Source organism: Cavia porcellus, unplaced genomic scaffold, assembly GCF_034190915.1.
Source record: "Cavia porcellus strain 051 isolate PalLab524CR breed Dunkin Hartley unplaced genomic scaffold, mCavPor4.1 scaffold_27, whole genome shotgun sequence".
NCBI classification, from domain to species: Eukaryota; Metazoa; Chordata; class Mammalia; order Rodentia; family Caviidae; genus Cavia; species Cavia porcellus.
Window position 1 is genome coordinate 19,355,451 of NW_026947510.1, and position 15,984 is coordinate 19,371,434.

General features: G+C 44.6%; 1 protein-coding gene across 11 annotated transcripts in view; it reads right to left on the bottom strand.

Moving 5' to 3' along the window:
* Pparg (peroxisome proliferator activated receptor gamma) overlaps positions 1–15,984 on the bottom strand; it is a 144,352-nt gene that overhangs the window by 63,007 nt on the left and 65,361 nt on the right. For all 11 annotated transcript variants that reach the window (XR_010043763.1, XR_010043764.1, XR_010043762.1 and 8 more), the window contains 2 exons: positions 6,782–7,009; positions 5,068–5,237 (listed from right to left, as the gene is read on the bottom strand). Coding sequence is in view for 8 of the 11 variants with exons in the window: in XM_063237987.1 (XP_063094057.1) it covers positions 5,068–5,237; positions 6,782–7,001 (390 nt within the window). In the remaining 3 variants the exon portion in view is untranslated. The remainder of the gene's footprint in view (positions 1–5,067; positions 5,238–6,781; positions 7,010–15,984) is intronic.

Genomic DNA, 15,984 nt, shown 5'->3' on the forward strand with positions numbered 1-15,984 from the left:
GAAGTAATCCTTAAGTCCATGAAGCAGTGACCTACTGGCTACAAGTGCATGGCCTAGACATCAGAAAAGGTAAGTTGTATCCTGGTGATTTGGACAAGGCAAAAAACCAGAGACTCTCCAGTGTTGTTTCTCAGTGTGACCATGTCCAACTCGTGTCGCTTGGTGTACCCTGGCTTTTTGTGTGCTTTGTCTGCCCGCACTGCAGAGACCTCTGGACTTAACATAAGCAAGGAACACACCATGTAATCAGTTCAGAATCTCTGCAAACCATCCCAACAGCTTGCCCAGCCTTCAGAACTGTGCTAGGCAATTTGGCAAACTTATAATCACTTCATTCTAAAACACGATCAGGGCCAATAAAAACCCACATGTGGATAATTTTTTGGAATTCTCACTGTTGCATAATTTCCTGCAGAATTCATTTCATTCATCTGTGCAGTTGACGGAGTGCCCATCAGCACAGCTTAAGACAAGAAGCGGCAGCAGGAAGTGACTTGAGCAGTAACATAGAAATTCTCTGAAAGCCTAGTACAAAATGGCATCACTGGGGCCTTCTGAGAGAGGTGAAAAGCGTCTTCAACTGTAGATGTCTTCTAACTCCACTCTTGGGATTCACAGTTTTCCTGTTTATCTGTACTGTGCTCAGTTCTTAATTCTGTCATGTGGACCTAGTTCTGTTTGGTACCAGAATCCCCCCCTAGGTTCCCACGGACATGTGCTGGGGCTTTCTGCAGAGCCTGCCCTTCAACACGTTTGGGGACTTGGGGCCAAAAGCATTTTGGATTCTTGCAGATTCTGTGGCATCTGCATATGTGCACTTGGCGGGGAGAACCCAAGACTACACATGAGATTCACTTGTGTTTCACAGCTTGAGCCAGAAGGCGATTTTATGCAGTATTTTTAGCGTGCCTGCTCTTGCCTGCATGACCAGTCACAAGGTCAGCTGTGGAATTTTCCATGTACATCATGTTGGTGCTCAAATATTTTGCACTTTAGGGTGCTGAAGATTTTGGGTTTTAGGACTAGGGGTGTTCAACCTGTGTAGAGCTCCCCGTCTCCCACACTCTAAGTTCTGTTGGCATCTCAGGTTCCTGAGGTCTCTATCCAACCTTGCTTTGGTTTGTGGCTGTCTCTGTCCCCACCTCCCTCCTGGGCCTCTCTGTCCCTTTACAATGTCCTAGTTTGGCTCACTGACAGTGGAGCCCTGACTTTCTCACCTGCCACAGAACCAACCTAACGCTGTGTGCTCCTTTCCTGCCTCTTTTTGACTTCTTGGGACACCCTGGCCCACAGCCCAGTTTCTACGGGTTAGATCAAAACTGAGTTTTAGTCCTGTTTCTGCATTCTAGACATGAATCTGTTCTCTGTAAGAGTTCTTGCCTGTACCTCCTTTCTTTGTCTTCAAGGTGACTGTCCTTGGAATGTACTTTTTCAGTATTTTCTTATTTTATTTTTTAACTTGTGAAGATTTTCACTTCACCCTCATCCTTGAGCAATTATGGGGTACTTAGTCATTTTCTTGTTACACTTTGAATTCTCTTTTGTTTTTCTGCTCCCAATGCTGCAGTTGAGAAATCTCCTGTCAACTGATTTTTTTTGTTTGTTTCTTGGCCTGTTTGACACACTCTCACATCTATTTCCAGTTGGCCTCAAACTTAGAGTGATCCTTCTGCCTCAGCCTCCTGAGTTCTGAGATAACAGATGCATGCCTGGTGCTGTCAATTAATTTTGAAGGCAGTTTTAGTTTTCTAAACTAAACAGTTTTACGTCTGTGTAGGCATGGCTTTCTTTTCACTTATTTTCTTGCACAAGTTTTCTAGTTCATTAGTTCATTAGCTCTGGGACTCCAGTAAGACAACTGACCTGCTCCATTTCTGACCTAGCTCAGTTCACCCCTCCATAGACAGCCTGGTGGTCCCCTGCTCCTAAGGCGTGAGTGTGTGTGTCCCATTTTGATTCCAAACTTAGTGAGGACTCAGGATCAGCATATGCACTGCAGCTCAGAACTCCTGGACTCAAGGAGTTGGATCAAAACTGATCCAATGTTTCATAGTCCTTGTTCTGCTGGTCCCAAATTGGTGGCACTCAGCTCTGGCAGAAGCATCTGCAAAATTTCCCTTGGAGAAGAGATTTCCCGTTTTAAACCCTGTAGGATTCCCTCAATTTAAGGTCCCGAAATGACCCACCTCAGCCTCCTGAGTGGCTGGGCCTGCAGGTGTGTGCCATCACACCCAGCCGATTAGACAACTGCTAGATCTTCTTTCTCTAGTCTTTGTATTTTCCACCTTCTTTTTAAAATTTTATATAGAAAAAAGTAAAAATAACATTAAAACAGGGTTTCAAAACAGGCTAGTAGGAGAGTAACAATAATCAATACATTGCATTTTCCATCTTCCTGTCACTAATTATTCACTAACGCTGACTCCAAGGGTAAAAAAGCTGTATGGCAACCAATGAAACCGCACAAAATATGTAATTAGATTGGCAAACTTAAAAACAGTATTTCACTCCACATTTCATCAGTAAGACCATATTGGTACCTCCTTTTTCTGTGGGTGAGTGAAGAAAACAGACTCATTTAATACTCAAGGGCTTGTCGGGTACAGTGGTACAAGCCTGTAATCCCAGCACTCAGGAGGCAGAGGCAGGAGAATCTCTGTGAGTTCAAGACCAGTCTTGTTACGTAGTAAGACTCTGTCTCAAAAAACAAAGTTTTTAAAAAATTCAACAATTCTTTTATCCCTTCAACAACTACAGAAACTTTGAATTCTAGTAGCTCCTGGGAAGGGTATATTCTGCAGGCCAGTGTTCGTCTCCTATCGGGTGACTTCACTGGGTCTCCTTTTCAGTCTCCTTCTTTCTACCTCCTATTCTCTTTGACCTTTCTTTCCACTGAATTTTTCTAACAGTCATTGTCCATTTCCCTCTGAGAAGTTTCACCGGCTTTGGTTTTGAGGCTGCCTGCTCAGTCCCCATCTCTGCTACCGCTGGTTTGTTGCTGGGCCCTGCTTTGTTTTTATACAAAACCCTCGCACAGCTGTCCTCTGAACCTGGCAGGCCCAACCTCCACTTTTCTTGGTGGGGTGGGGATGTTTATATTAGGCATTTGTTTGTTTGTTATGAAGGTCATTTGAGGTGATACCCTCGTTATGTGCTTGTCAATATTTTATTTTGCAATCATTTCGTGACCTTAAATTGAGGGAATCCTACAGGGTTTAAAACGGGAAATCTCTTCTCTAAGGGAAATTTTGCAGATGCTTCTGCCAGAGCTGAGTGCCACCAATTTGGGACCAGCAGAACAAGGACTATGAAACATTGAATCAGTGGGGAAGGCCCAGGCTAGACCTCTCCTGGCCAGAGCTCAGGACCCTTGCAGCTCTTGCAATTGTAGTGGAAGAAACCCTGCCCTCCGGGCCAGCCTACTGCTCAGACCAGGGTTCAGCTTCCTGAGTGCTGGGATAACAAGTGTGCACCACCACATCTGGCAAAATCTTTTTGATTTTTCAAGCACTCCAAGGACTTTTAGACATGACAAAGGTATGTTTTGTTTTGTTTTGCACTGGCCATTAGAAGGCTAATGCCCAGAGTCATTCTCACAGAGAAAGGCTGATAAGAGATTTTTTTTTTTTGCCACTATGAACATAGAGTTTATGATGATCTGTGTCTTATGTACTTGTTTTAAAACTAGTTCAAACATCACACAAGGAAAGTAAGCATTATGTACTGAAAACATGTACCAATAAAGTAAAATAAAATAAAACTTAAAAAAACAGCCAGACTCATACAAACACAGAGTAGAATGGTGGCTGCCAGGGGCTGGAGGGGAATGGAAGTTCCTATTCAGTGGTTTTAAAATTTCAGTTCCACAAGCTGAACAAATCCTAGAGATCTACTGTACAACACTGTGACTATAGGTAACAATATTATATTGCACATTTTAAAACTTGTTGAGGATACATTTTATAATACCAGTTCTTATCAGAATTTAAAATGAAAGTAACCAGGGCTGATAAAAGATGAGTGGCCTGTGGATCAAATCTACTCTGCTGCCTGCTTTTGTAAATAAAGTTTTATTGAAGCACAGCTGCAAAAAAACAAAAAACCTCAACCAACAAACCAACGAAACAAACAAACAAAAAAATGACTATGGGAGGCTTTACTGCTGCTCATGGCAAAGGGCCGGATCAGCACTCCGTTCTGTGGTCTGGCCACTGAGGACAGTTTTTGTAAATGAACAATGTTGTTTAAGGTTAACCCTCATATTGCAAATTTTGAGCTTGACTCGTAGGACCCTTTCTTACTCCCACTGCGATGAAACAGGGCCTTTCAGTGCCAGCGAGTGACCACCCGGCAATCGTGTCTGCACCATAATGACCAGAAACCTGGAGCTGGATTGCACAGACTCCACCGCGGTCACCTAGAAACTTGCATTTACTGTCTTCACCTCACAGAGTCCATTACAACCCCTGGTTTCCTTGTTGCTTGGCTTTTTAAGAAACAAGAAGATGTAAGGATTTTACTGACTGTTTTGTAGGCTTCTCCAAAGTTTCCTGATGTGACTGATAAAGAAACACTCTTCACTACTATAGACTCCATGAAACTTTCATTCTTACTTTTTTTCTTTCATCTTTTATTTAGTCATATTCATTTATTTATTTCACTTACTGGGAACTGAACTCGGGGCCTTTACATTGAGGTGCACCCTCGGCACTTACTTTGAGACAGGGGACTCAGTAAGTTATTAAACTGCCCAGTCTGGACTTGAATTTGCAGTCCTCCTGCCTCAGCCTCCCAGAGTGTCCCAAGAAGGGCAGCTGTGAATCAGCATGCCTGATCTCTATTATCTACTCTTTCTTCCTTCTAAAATGACCAACCTAAGGAAGGCAAGTGGGTAAAGCAACCCAGCTTTTATCAGTTTTTCAAATATCATCTCACTAGAACGAATTCTTCCAAAGCGGGGGAAAAAGAAGAAGAAGAAAAGAAAAAGAAAGTGTGATCATTTTATTCCAGCCCCTGGGACAAGTATGCTGCAGGAAATGCAGCAGCTGAGTATTCAGGGTTGTGTACCTTGCACCCTTCACAGGCGTGGACTCCGTAGTGGAAGCCAGAGGCCTTGTCCCCACACACGCGGCACTCGATGGCCATGAGCGAGTTGGAGGGCTCCTCGTGAGGCCTATTGTACAGCTGAGTCTTTTCAGAATAGTATGGGGGCGATGCAGGCTCTACCTTGATGGCATCTGTAGGTGACAAACGGACAAGGTCATAGCACAGGAAAGCCATGCTGCAGAGGCCAGCAGCTACTGCAATTCAGCTACCTCAGGCGGGGACAGTATATGAAGGGTATGAAGGCAGGGGCGTCAGGTTTTGTCACAACCCCCGTGAGCCTCACCTGAGAAGTGACCGAGGGACAGGAATTAAGCCCCCAGTGCCTGAGACACCCAGGCGCCAATAGACTGCACAGCCCAGCTTGGTGGCTGGTAATGAGCTGCGTCTGGTGTTTCACCTGCCCCCATTAAACCACGGCTTTTATTTCGGGGCTACATTTTAGAATTATCTGTTCTATTTTACAGTCTAATATCCCCCTTCTGTCCAGCAGAATACCCTATGATGTTAAATACACAAAACAAAACCAGGAAAACATGAGCAGGTGATGTGAAACATTCTTCCGTAGACTGGAAGTTAGATCAGTCTTGCAAAAGAAAGGCAGAAGCAGCAGTACTGTGAGATGTGAGCCGTGTGCCCAGCTCGAAGGGAATCACAAACACGAAGTGGGGGCGGCCGTGTGGCCGGGGAGCCGATCTTCAATAGAGAGAGATGTTTTCCACTGCTTGGGGCCGGCCCTGCTAAATTTCCATATTAGGCTCAAACTGAAAGCCACACTGATAAATATAACCAACTATACCAGTTATCTAAGAAAAAACCCAGAAATACAGGAAGTTCTTACTTATTGTCAAATGATGGTTGCCAATGACATAGTGGTGGCTTTGGGAAACCAGCACATCAGCCCACGGCAAGATAAAAATCAAGGAAGCAGCAGCACAGAAGTTACACTGTATCTTGAAAAATACGGTTCTGGTTTTTCTTGCATCTGATGTTTTGATGTTAATTTCCTTAATGGCATGAAGATTTATCAGCAGGGTATCGTGTTAAAAGGTAAATTTGTATGCCCCCAAAATAGATGTCAGGGTAAATTTCAAAAACTAAAGATTAGGGAAAAAAAAATGAATGCAAAAAAAAAAAAAAGATGAAGGTAAAAAAAGATTAGAAAATAAAAAGTTACAGTAATAGTAACACTAAGTTGTATAAGGTAACTTGCAAGGGCTTCCATTAACTTAAAATGACCAGAAGAACTAAAGTTTGGAAGACAGACTCTTAGCCTGAGCTACAACTGGTAATGAACATGCTAGAAAATGCTTCTCACTGGGTATGGTGGCACACGCATGTAATCCCAGTACTCAGGAGGCTGAGGTAGGAAGATCATCATGAACTTGAGGCTAGTCTGGGTTAATAGAGAGTTCAAGGCCAGTCGGACTATGTAAGATTATCTCAAAACAACAAACAAAGGAAAAAAGCAAAAAACAAGAAATAAAGGAGGAGGACAAGCAGAGAGTCATTTACACATCACCTTCCTTTTTTGCGTATCACAAGTAGCTATTATTTCGTGACCAGGTGGTGAATCATGCGTGGTAACTGCTGTCTCGCTATAGCACTCATTGCAAGGTTATGGAGCGGCCCCCCCATCCAGGGTCAGTGATATGAAAAGTGAACAGAAGCATCGTACTTTGGTACTCCTGCAGCTTCAGGTCATATTTATAATCGGCAACCATCGGGTCCACCCTGGGGAACGGTATGTCTTCATAGTGTGGTGTTGAGATGCTGGAGAAGTCCACCGTGGTGAAGGGCTTGATGTCAAAGGAGTGCGAGTGATCGTCCATCACCGACAGGTCCATGGAGCTGAGCCCAAAGTTGGTGGGCCAGAATGGCATCTCTGTATCGACCATGGTGACTTCTGCAAGGGGAGAGAGAGGCTTAGGAATCTCGGTCCTAGAGGCACATGGAGAGGAGTGCAATGTGACTGAGTGAGCTCAGCTGGGCCATCACTGAGGCCACGAGGACACCACTCATGGTGTGAAGTCACCCCTGCTGGGCATCCAAAAAAAACCCAGGAACAGCCTAGGTACCCAAAGACACCCATCCATACCTGCCTATGTTTAGAAAGTTTCTGGACAGAATCATAGTTGCTAAACCAAATTTAGACAAATGAGCTTATTCTTTAACTACATTCAAAAGTAATGTTGTTCTTAAGATAATAAATTAAAATGAATCTTTGAAAAAAAGGAAGGGCACTTCTGTACTATGAACAAATACTTCAAGTATTTATCTTTTCTGGGTAGACAACTTTTCTTCAGTGAAAGCGGTCTCACTCATGTGGGGAACAGTCAGGTGAGGGCCAGCCATGTGGGCCACGAGACTGTTGTTGGCAAGAATGTCAACACTGTACCTAGGCTGGCACTAATTTGAAAGCCATTCCCAAGATGAAACCAAAACAAAAGCCAATATAAACAGCTGGAAACAGGAATCAATACAAAGACAGGTGGGGGTGTTCACACGGATGCTGGGGCTGCAGAATAACCAGTCTTGGCGCAGCCTGCCCAGAGTACCACACGCCACTCGAATTCTTCTAACTGCCAATCATTTAAATGTTAGCTCTGTGGCTAGAAAGTACCGGCGCAGAGCTGAGGAGATGCAGGATGCTAACCCTCGGGATAAAGCAATTCTGGGGATGCTGGAACCAGAGATGTCTCTGTCTTATCTGCAGCCACAGCCGTGCCATCAAATAAAAAGCTTGGCCATCACAGCTGCTCACTGGATATTCAGTAGACACAAGATGAACTTGATGACTGGATGAGGGGCTGGGAAATTTAGCAGAAGGGGCAGGGCTGCAAAGCAATTCGCTGAGTACCTCCAAAGCTCTGGACACAATCTGCCTTTCACACTTTCACTAATGTGAGATCTTATGTCTGCTGTATAGACAAATAAGCCCAGGCTAGAAATGTCAGGTGACTTCCCAGAGCCCGAGGAGCCGGAGGCCTTCTTGGGCAGCTGTTCTGTCCTCTGCCATGGGTAGAGAAAGGGCTGTGCTCATGAGGGTGTCTGGGAAGGACCTTTTGCTCTTCCCAGCAAGCAGGGAGCTGAGGAATCTGCTCTCAGAGGCCAACTCACACACAAGACTAAAGATCTCAGCTGTGGTCTTCATAAGAGCAACAAAGTGCCTTGAAAGGCCCAACAGGGAGGCTGGTTCTGCAAGAGCTCCTTGGGACCCTGTGGGCTCCTGCGTCTGGCTATCTACACGGCAAGTACCCAAACAGCTCTCAGTTATCTGGGTTACAGTGCAAACACTGCACACTATGAAGAGGAATGCACACTGCGATAGTGTAAAGGTCACTCGGGTCTCAATGACATCCAGCTTCAAAGGACACGGCACCTATCCAGCTGCAGCCTTTGTTTCCAAACTCATTCAAAGCAGCCCGGACCAGACCTCTGTGTACACTGCCCATCTCCTGGGCACACTTAATTTTCACTTCTCGGTCAGTTTTTCTTAGCAATGGTTGCTTTTGTACCACAGGCTACCTCGAGGGTCTATAGTGTAGTATCCTCAAGGCAGGGGCGTCTGTCCTGTTGTTTCTCATGGTGTCTGCTGGAGTGTCCTGGGTATAGAATCAAATTACAGGTAGTATGCACCTCTGCATGAACATGAGCTGCAGGAAAAACTGGTCTTTCATCATTTTATTGGTTACTTTTGTTTCATTTTTAATATACAATTTCAGTGAGTCACTGTCAAGCTAAGCCATGCTTCCTTTTGTGTGGGAGACAAGTTGAGACAGGGTCTCACTGTGCAGTTCAGGCTGGCCTTGGACTCACAGTGATTCTCCCGCCTCAGCCTCCTGGGATATTGACGCATGCTACCTCACCTGGCAAAGCCTCCAATTTAAAGCTCTCCACTCTATCTTCCCATAGTGCTGTGTGTCCATCTTTTAATACCACTGATTTGGACAAACATCTCTGCCATTCAATTTCTAGATGAGAACAAATGCCCAGACCCAGAAGCACCCTTTATCCCGTTTCCCTTTTTGGGCCCTTATTCTCAGTAGTTCTGCAGTGCTGATTGAACGTTATGACTTTATAGGGAAGAGAACAAATTCCCACTTTGCTGTGACAGATGGAGCAAATAAAGACACTTTCTCACTGATTTAATTTTGCTAAAACTTAAACTCCTCTCAAGGCGCTGACCTTCAATATTATAAGCAGAACAGAAGCCACAGTCCTTCCCTTCACCAGGTATCATCTCTCTCTGGTTGGTACAGGGGGAAGACGAGGGCCCTTACTGTAAGCTTTTCTTCTTTTGAAATGCTGGGGATGAATCCCAGGACCCATGCATGCCAGGCAAGCGCTCACCAGCAAGTGCCACCAGGCTTCCTTATTTTCCTAAATAGAAAGGACACAAGCAAGAGTCCCCTCATTGCTATGAAAACCCACGCTCAAGCCCAAGCTTCCTCTTTCCTGCTCTTTCCCACTCTTTTACTCTGGGGCACCCTGACCAGAATATTTGCTCTCTATGGACCACAGTCGCTGTGCAGTTGGGGAGTCTATGTTTTTGTGTGTGTCGGGGGCGGGGGACTGACTTAGAGATGGGTCCAGGGAACTGGCTTCTCATTTTGTCTCTAGAAAACACAAACTTCTGAGGTTGCTCAGCTGTAAGCCAAGGAGGTGTTTTTGGTTACTCTGTGCAATTAGCCATGAAGGAACAAATGGACAGAATATCTGCATGAACAGCAGCCCATCTCAGGAATTGACAACTGGGTGACAGGGGCCGTGCCACTTCAGGGTGCATCCACAACTTCCCCAGCCTCCATCGTGTCCAGAGGAGGCCGTGGTCCTGCGCAGACCCTGTGTGCAGTGACAGGAAGTGGGGTCATTTCTCCTGGACCTCCAAACTTGGCTTTAAGCTCAAACAGACTTTTGCAATAGTCCACAGTATAATGTGTTTCAAACAAAAATATAACTGATTTCACCCAGGAATCAACTGCTCTAATCTGATAGGCAGCATTAGTTGGGAGATGGAAGCGGGTCAGGAAAATTTGAAATTAGAAAATGGAGCACCAGAATGCAACGATTTGCCTTTGGGGTGTACGCCGTCCCTAATACAAAGAAAAGTGTCAGGACAACGAGGGTCAGGGCTGAGGTGCAGCTCAGTGGTGAGCTCTTACCTGGTGCCACATGCAAGGCCCCGGGTTCCACCCCAGAATCACAATCAAAGACAGAAACAAAGGTACAGACACAGAGCAGCAGTTACTGTGTGGAGAGCTGAGAGTGGTCGTGGGGCCCAAAGGCCTGTGGTCACACTTAACCTTCTCCACCAATGGTCCTCCCGATCTTTTAGGCTCTGTGGTCACAGATTCCGACAGTCCTCATTCAGTGCCTATGCTGGGTCCAGCCTGGCAGAGGGGCTGGCACAGCACTTGTAGAGGCCTCTGGGGAGATGTCTGGACCAAGGTGTGTGACAGGCAAAGCCTTTCACAGCTTTTCTAGAGCTTGCTGAAAAGGATTTTTGAGAGACACCTCACCCCTGGGTATGGGGTGTACGCCTAGGTGGGGACGCCTGTGACCTCTCAGCACTTGGGAGGCTGAGGCAGGAGGATCTCTGTGGATTCAAGGCCAGTCTAGGCTGCATGGTGAGTCCAGGTCAGCCTGAACCACATAATGAGGACTGCCCCCAAAATAAGCTTCTAATAAATAACAGTAGTAGCTATGAGGTTTGCATATATTAGAGCCCTCAATGCTACCACCAAGGATCAGGAAGAGAAAGAAACACTCCTGAAGCCCTATTGTTCAGACAGGACTATGCCTAAAATGGATGTTCTGTCTCAGAGGACCCTGGAAAGGGGAGGCCCACATGCGGGCCTCTCATTCTCTGCATGTCTCTCTCCTGCCTGACATCACCCCATGGGCTGCACGTCTGTTCCCTGAGCACAAATGCCCATACTCCTCCCCATCAAGCAGCAGCAGAGGTAAGCCCGGAGATGCAGGAGCAGCGGCTGATGGCAGGCTGTGGACTGAAGCGCTTCCCAGAGCAAGGGGAGGTGAGGGGGAGGAAGGAGAAGGCGCTGGCCACGCGTCCGGTTCTGGAGCGAATGTGGTTTGTAAAACGACCGTGTGTCAAAGTTTGCAATGGTCTCTTTTCCCACTTTCTAAACACACAGTTGTCACCTTCTGCACTTTTCCTCACATACTTAAAAACAGTTCAGTTGCCCCTGGGCTGCACAAGGATTCATAGGGCTCTGAACAATAGAAGCCAGGAGAGAAAGGGTTTCTGAACACTTCAACCACACACAAAGGAAGGCTGCATGTTAATGTCCTTTCCAGAGAAACTGTTCTAAAAGCTTCTGGAGAGGAGAAACAAAAAACAAAAAATACGTAAAATCTCAAGAATTGTAACAGTAGAGGCTAGAAAATCAATAGAACAATGTTTTCAAAAGCAGAGAAAAAAATGCTGCTAATTTAGGATTTTGTATGCATCCAAGCAAAGACATTTCCAGAAATATAAGGTCTCCCAAAGGTGACCTACTCTTCCCCAGAGTTCTTCAGCAGAACAAAGAAAGCCAGTACACACTGGAACACACATGTAATCCCAGCACTCAAGGATCGCCACAAGTCTAAGCTCAGCCTGGACTACACTGCAAGATCGTGTCTCAAAACAAGCAAAACAAAACAAGATACACTTCATTTACTGCCTACTCAGACCATATTAAACACTGGGCCTGGAGTTTCTGATGCCCAAGCCCTGCCTATAGCACATTTCCTATAATAAGCCGGAAAATCTCACAAAGAAATCTCAAATTCAGACCAAGCAAGCCTCAGAGAAGCCCCAGCTTTATCAATAGGTGGAGAGAAGGTAATGTTCACTTTTCCTATAGCTTGAACCAGCTCCAGGAAATGGGGAAGGTACTGAATAATGCTCTTACCACACTGGACATTTCTTCTGCTTCCTTCACTGGAGATTCATGTTCTCTTCTCATCATGGTCCAACCAGCTCCAGCATGGTTCTTTTGCCAAGCCTGCCTCCTCCTCCTCCTCATCCTCCTCCTTCTCCTCTTGCTCTTCCTCCTCTTCTCTCTCTCTCTCTCTCTCTCTCTCTCTCTCTCTCTCTCCCTCCCTCCCTCCCTCCCTCCCTCCCTCTCTCCAGAGTCTTGCTAAGCTACCTTGGTTGATTTCCAACTCATGATTCTCCTGCCTCAGCCTCCTGAAAACATGGAATGCAGGTCACACAACTACACTTGGATTTCCCTCACATGTCTCTAAAGAAGATGCTACTACAATCTAATCAAAACTGCTGAGCAGTTACTCTGACGGATCTGAAACTCCTACTTTGCCTGGTCCACATCAGCATCAGGGGAAGAATGGAACTCATTTAGAAATGAATGGTGAGACATCACTAAGGTCTCACAGACATAGAGGATGCTAGGTGGGGGTGTGTCTCAGGGTAGACCATGTGCTTAGCATGCACAAGGCCCTGGCATCAATCACCACCACTACCACTGAAGGAGAAGAAAAAAGGATAATACAGGAATAATAAGAACAACTTTGTGTCCACAAATTCAATAACCTAGACAGAATGGAGACATTCCTTGAAAGTCACAATCTGCCAAAACTCAGACAAGAAGAAACAGACAATCTGAACAGGCCTGTATCTGTTAAATAAATTGCACTGCAATGAATGACCTTCCACATCAGAAAGCTCCACTACATGTGCATACATGGATCATTTCTACCAGGCATGTAAGGAAGAAATTATACCCATTATTAATAATCTCTTTCAGATGACAGAAGCAGAGGGAATAATTTCTAATTCAGTGGAGCTCAGAATTACCAAACAGGACAAAGACATTACAAAAAGTTCATATATACCAAATTTCTTAGGGATATAGATACAAAAGCCTTCAACAAAATCTTGCAAATTCAATCCAACAATGTATAAGAATTGTATATCACAACCAAGTAAGAATCATCCTGGGTGCAAGGATGGGTCAGCCTTCCAAAATCAAAAAATGTCATTCATCACCCCAATAGATTAAAGAAGAAAAATCACATGATTATATCAACAGGTGCAGCAAAAGACTGATACAACTCAATATCTATTTGTGATAAAAATTCAGCAATGTTGCCCCAATTGATGTGTTTTGAATTTTTTCTTTTTTTCTCTTTGAAATAAAATGGATTTAAAAAAAACTCAGCAAACCAGAACATCTACAAAAAACTATAGCTACATTCAGCTAATGAGGAGCTACCCAAGCTTTTCTGCTGAGACCAGGAGTGAGCAAGGATGTCCATTTCTTGAGACTGCTGTTTAACCCTGGACCAGAATCCTTGCTAATGCAAAAAGACAAGGAAACAACCAGTACTCAGTGGGAAGGCACAAAATAAATCATCTTGGTTTGCAAGTGACATAATTATCTATGTAGGGAAACTTAAAGAATCAACCGAAGCACAAAAAAACTGAACACTCGCTGAAAACTAATAAGCAATTGATAGCAAGGTTGCAGGATACAAAGTTAATATACAAAATCAAGCTGGGTGGGTGGCCTGTGCCTGAGGCTAGGCGGAAGGAGGATTGCTTGAGTCCGAGAGTTTGAGACCAGCCTAGCAACGGTCAGGGGCTTTCCTGTACACCGGCAATAAACAAGTAAAATTTAAAACATTTTACCATTTACATTAGACCCCCAAATGAAATACTTAAGATAAAAAGCCTACAAAATACATATAAAACCTGTATGAAGAAAACTGTAAAAATCTGATGAAAGACATCAAAGAACTAAATAAATGAGAGACACAAGTATTTCATGTTCATGAAGCACAGGAAGACATAGCATTAAGATGTCAGTTTTCCCTAACTAGATCTATGGATTCTTGACAATCCTAATCTTATCCCAGCAAATGACCTTATGCTATAAACTGATTCTGAAGTTTATGCAGGGAAGCAAACAATCTGGAAGAGCCAACTCAATACTGAAGGGGAAAAACAATCCGAGTACCTACGCCCCCTGCCTTCCTACTGCAACGCTGTAATGATCAAGATTGTGGTGTGCTAGCAAAAGAACAGACACATCGATCAGAGGAATGGAGAGGCAGCCAGAAACACACCCACACAAATGTCAAAGGATTCTGAGCTCAAGGCACAAGGCTAACACAATGAGTAAAGGTCAACTTTTGGCAGAAGGTGCTGGATACCCACCTGCCAAAGACTGAAGCTGGGCAGGGACCTCCTGTGAACTACTTCAAATAGACCACGGTCTAATGTAGAATTATAAAATTCACCAAAAATAACATGAGAAAAACCCTGGATGACCTTGGATTTGGGGTTGACCTTGTGGATACAAGACCATAGGCATGATCTGTGAAAGAAATAAGTGATAAGCTGACCTTCACTAAAATTAAACTCTTCACTAAAGTTAAAGGAAAGCAACGTTAAGGAAATGAGAAGCCAGGTTACAGAACGGGAGAAAACATTTGCAAAAACCTGGCATCTGATAAGAGACTGTTACCCAAAATATACAAAGAATCCTTAAATCTCAACCAGGAAATGAGCAGCTTGGCTAAAAACTGGCCAAAGAGCTAGACGACACTTCACTAAAGAAGGTAAGATCTCAACCATCGTGTGTCACAGAGAATCGCAGGTCAATTGGACAGTGAGGACCACTGCACCCCTGCCAGCATGGCAAAACCCAAACCAGAACGCTCTCCTGGGTGCAGGGCGCAAAATGCAAAGCTGCTTGGGAAGTAGTTCCGCAGCTTGTCACAAAACGAACCCTACAACCCAACAGTCTCATTCTTCAATACTTTACCAAATGAACTGAAAACTCAGCCCCTCATCTGAACACAAATATTTATAGCAGTTTTATTGGGAATTTTTAACAGACCAACTTGGAAGCGACTAAGCTACCCTTTGGAAGATGAGTGAATAAATAAACTGTAGTAATCTAGAGAGTGGGATAGTATCTCGATAAAGGAGTATTTAGAGACAAAGGGAATGCGTTATCAAGGTATGAAAAGACACGGGAGAACTTATATGCATGTTACTAAGTTAAAGAGGCCAATCTTAAAAGGATGCAAACTGTAGGATTCCAGCTACGTTGCCAATCTTGAAAAAATGGTAGACATTGTGAGATGAAGACATCATTGGTCATCAAGGAGCAAGGGGAGAGTGGGAGGGATGGACAGGAGGAGCAGGGAGGGGTTTTAGGGCAGTGAAACCACTCCATAGGATTACAGTGGTGGTTCCACACCATCACACATCTGTCCAAACCCACAGAAAGTGCAACTACTAACTGAGCCCAAACCAAAACTATGAGCTCCTGGTGACAGAGACTTGTCTGCCTCGGCTGAGCACGTCTCCTCACCTGGATTATCTAGAAGGGAAAGCTACCTGCTCACTCAGAACTGTGTAATCTGGAACCTTGACTTAACACACTCGGGTTTGTTTCTGAGTTGTGCTGCCGAGGTTAGAGAAATCCCAGTGTTAACGGAGGTGGCCAGGTCATGAGTGGCTGTGGGTAACTGGTGGATTTTCCACTGGCTATACTATTTATTATTATAAAATTCAGGATAATGTGATATAGAAGTATCTCTAGTAAGCATGTCCTCCCCCTGCACCTTTACAACATTATCAACCATGTTTTATATGACTTTGGAGGTGAGCAGAGTGCTCACAAGCTCAATGCCAGTCTGGACACTTTGCAAGATTTGAGACCCTGCTCAGAATTTTTAAAAAAGTAAAAATGGCCTGGAGATGTAGCTCAGTGGTAAAGCACCCCTGGGTTTGACACTCAGTACTGCCAAAAAAAAAGCAACTATATGAATGCAACATTGATTCATGATTTAAAAGACTTCTTAGCCAGGCATGGTGGCTCATGCCTGTAATCCTAGCTC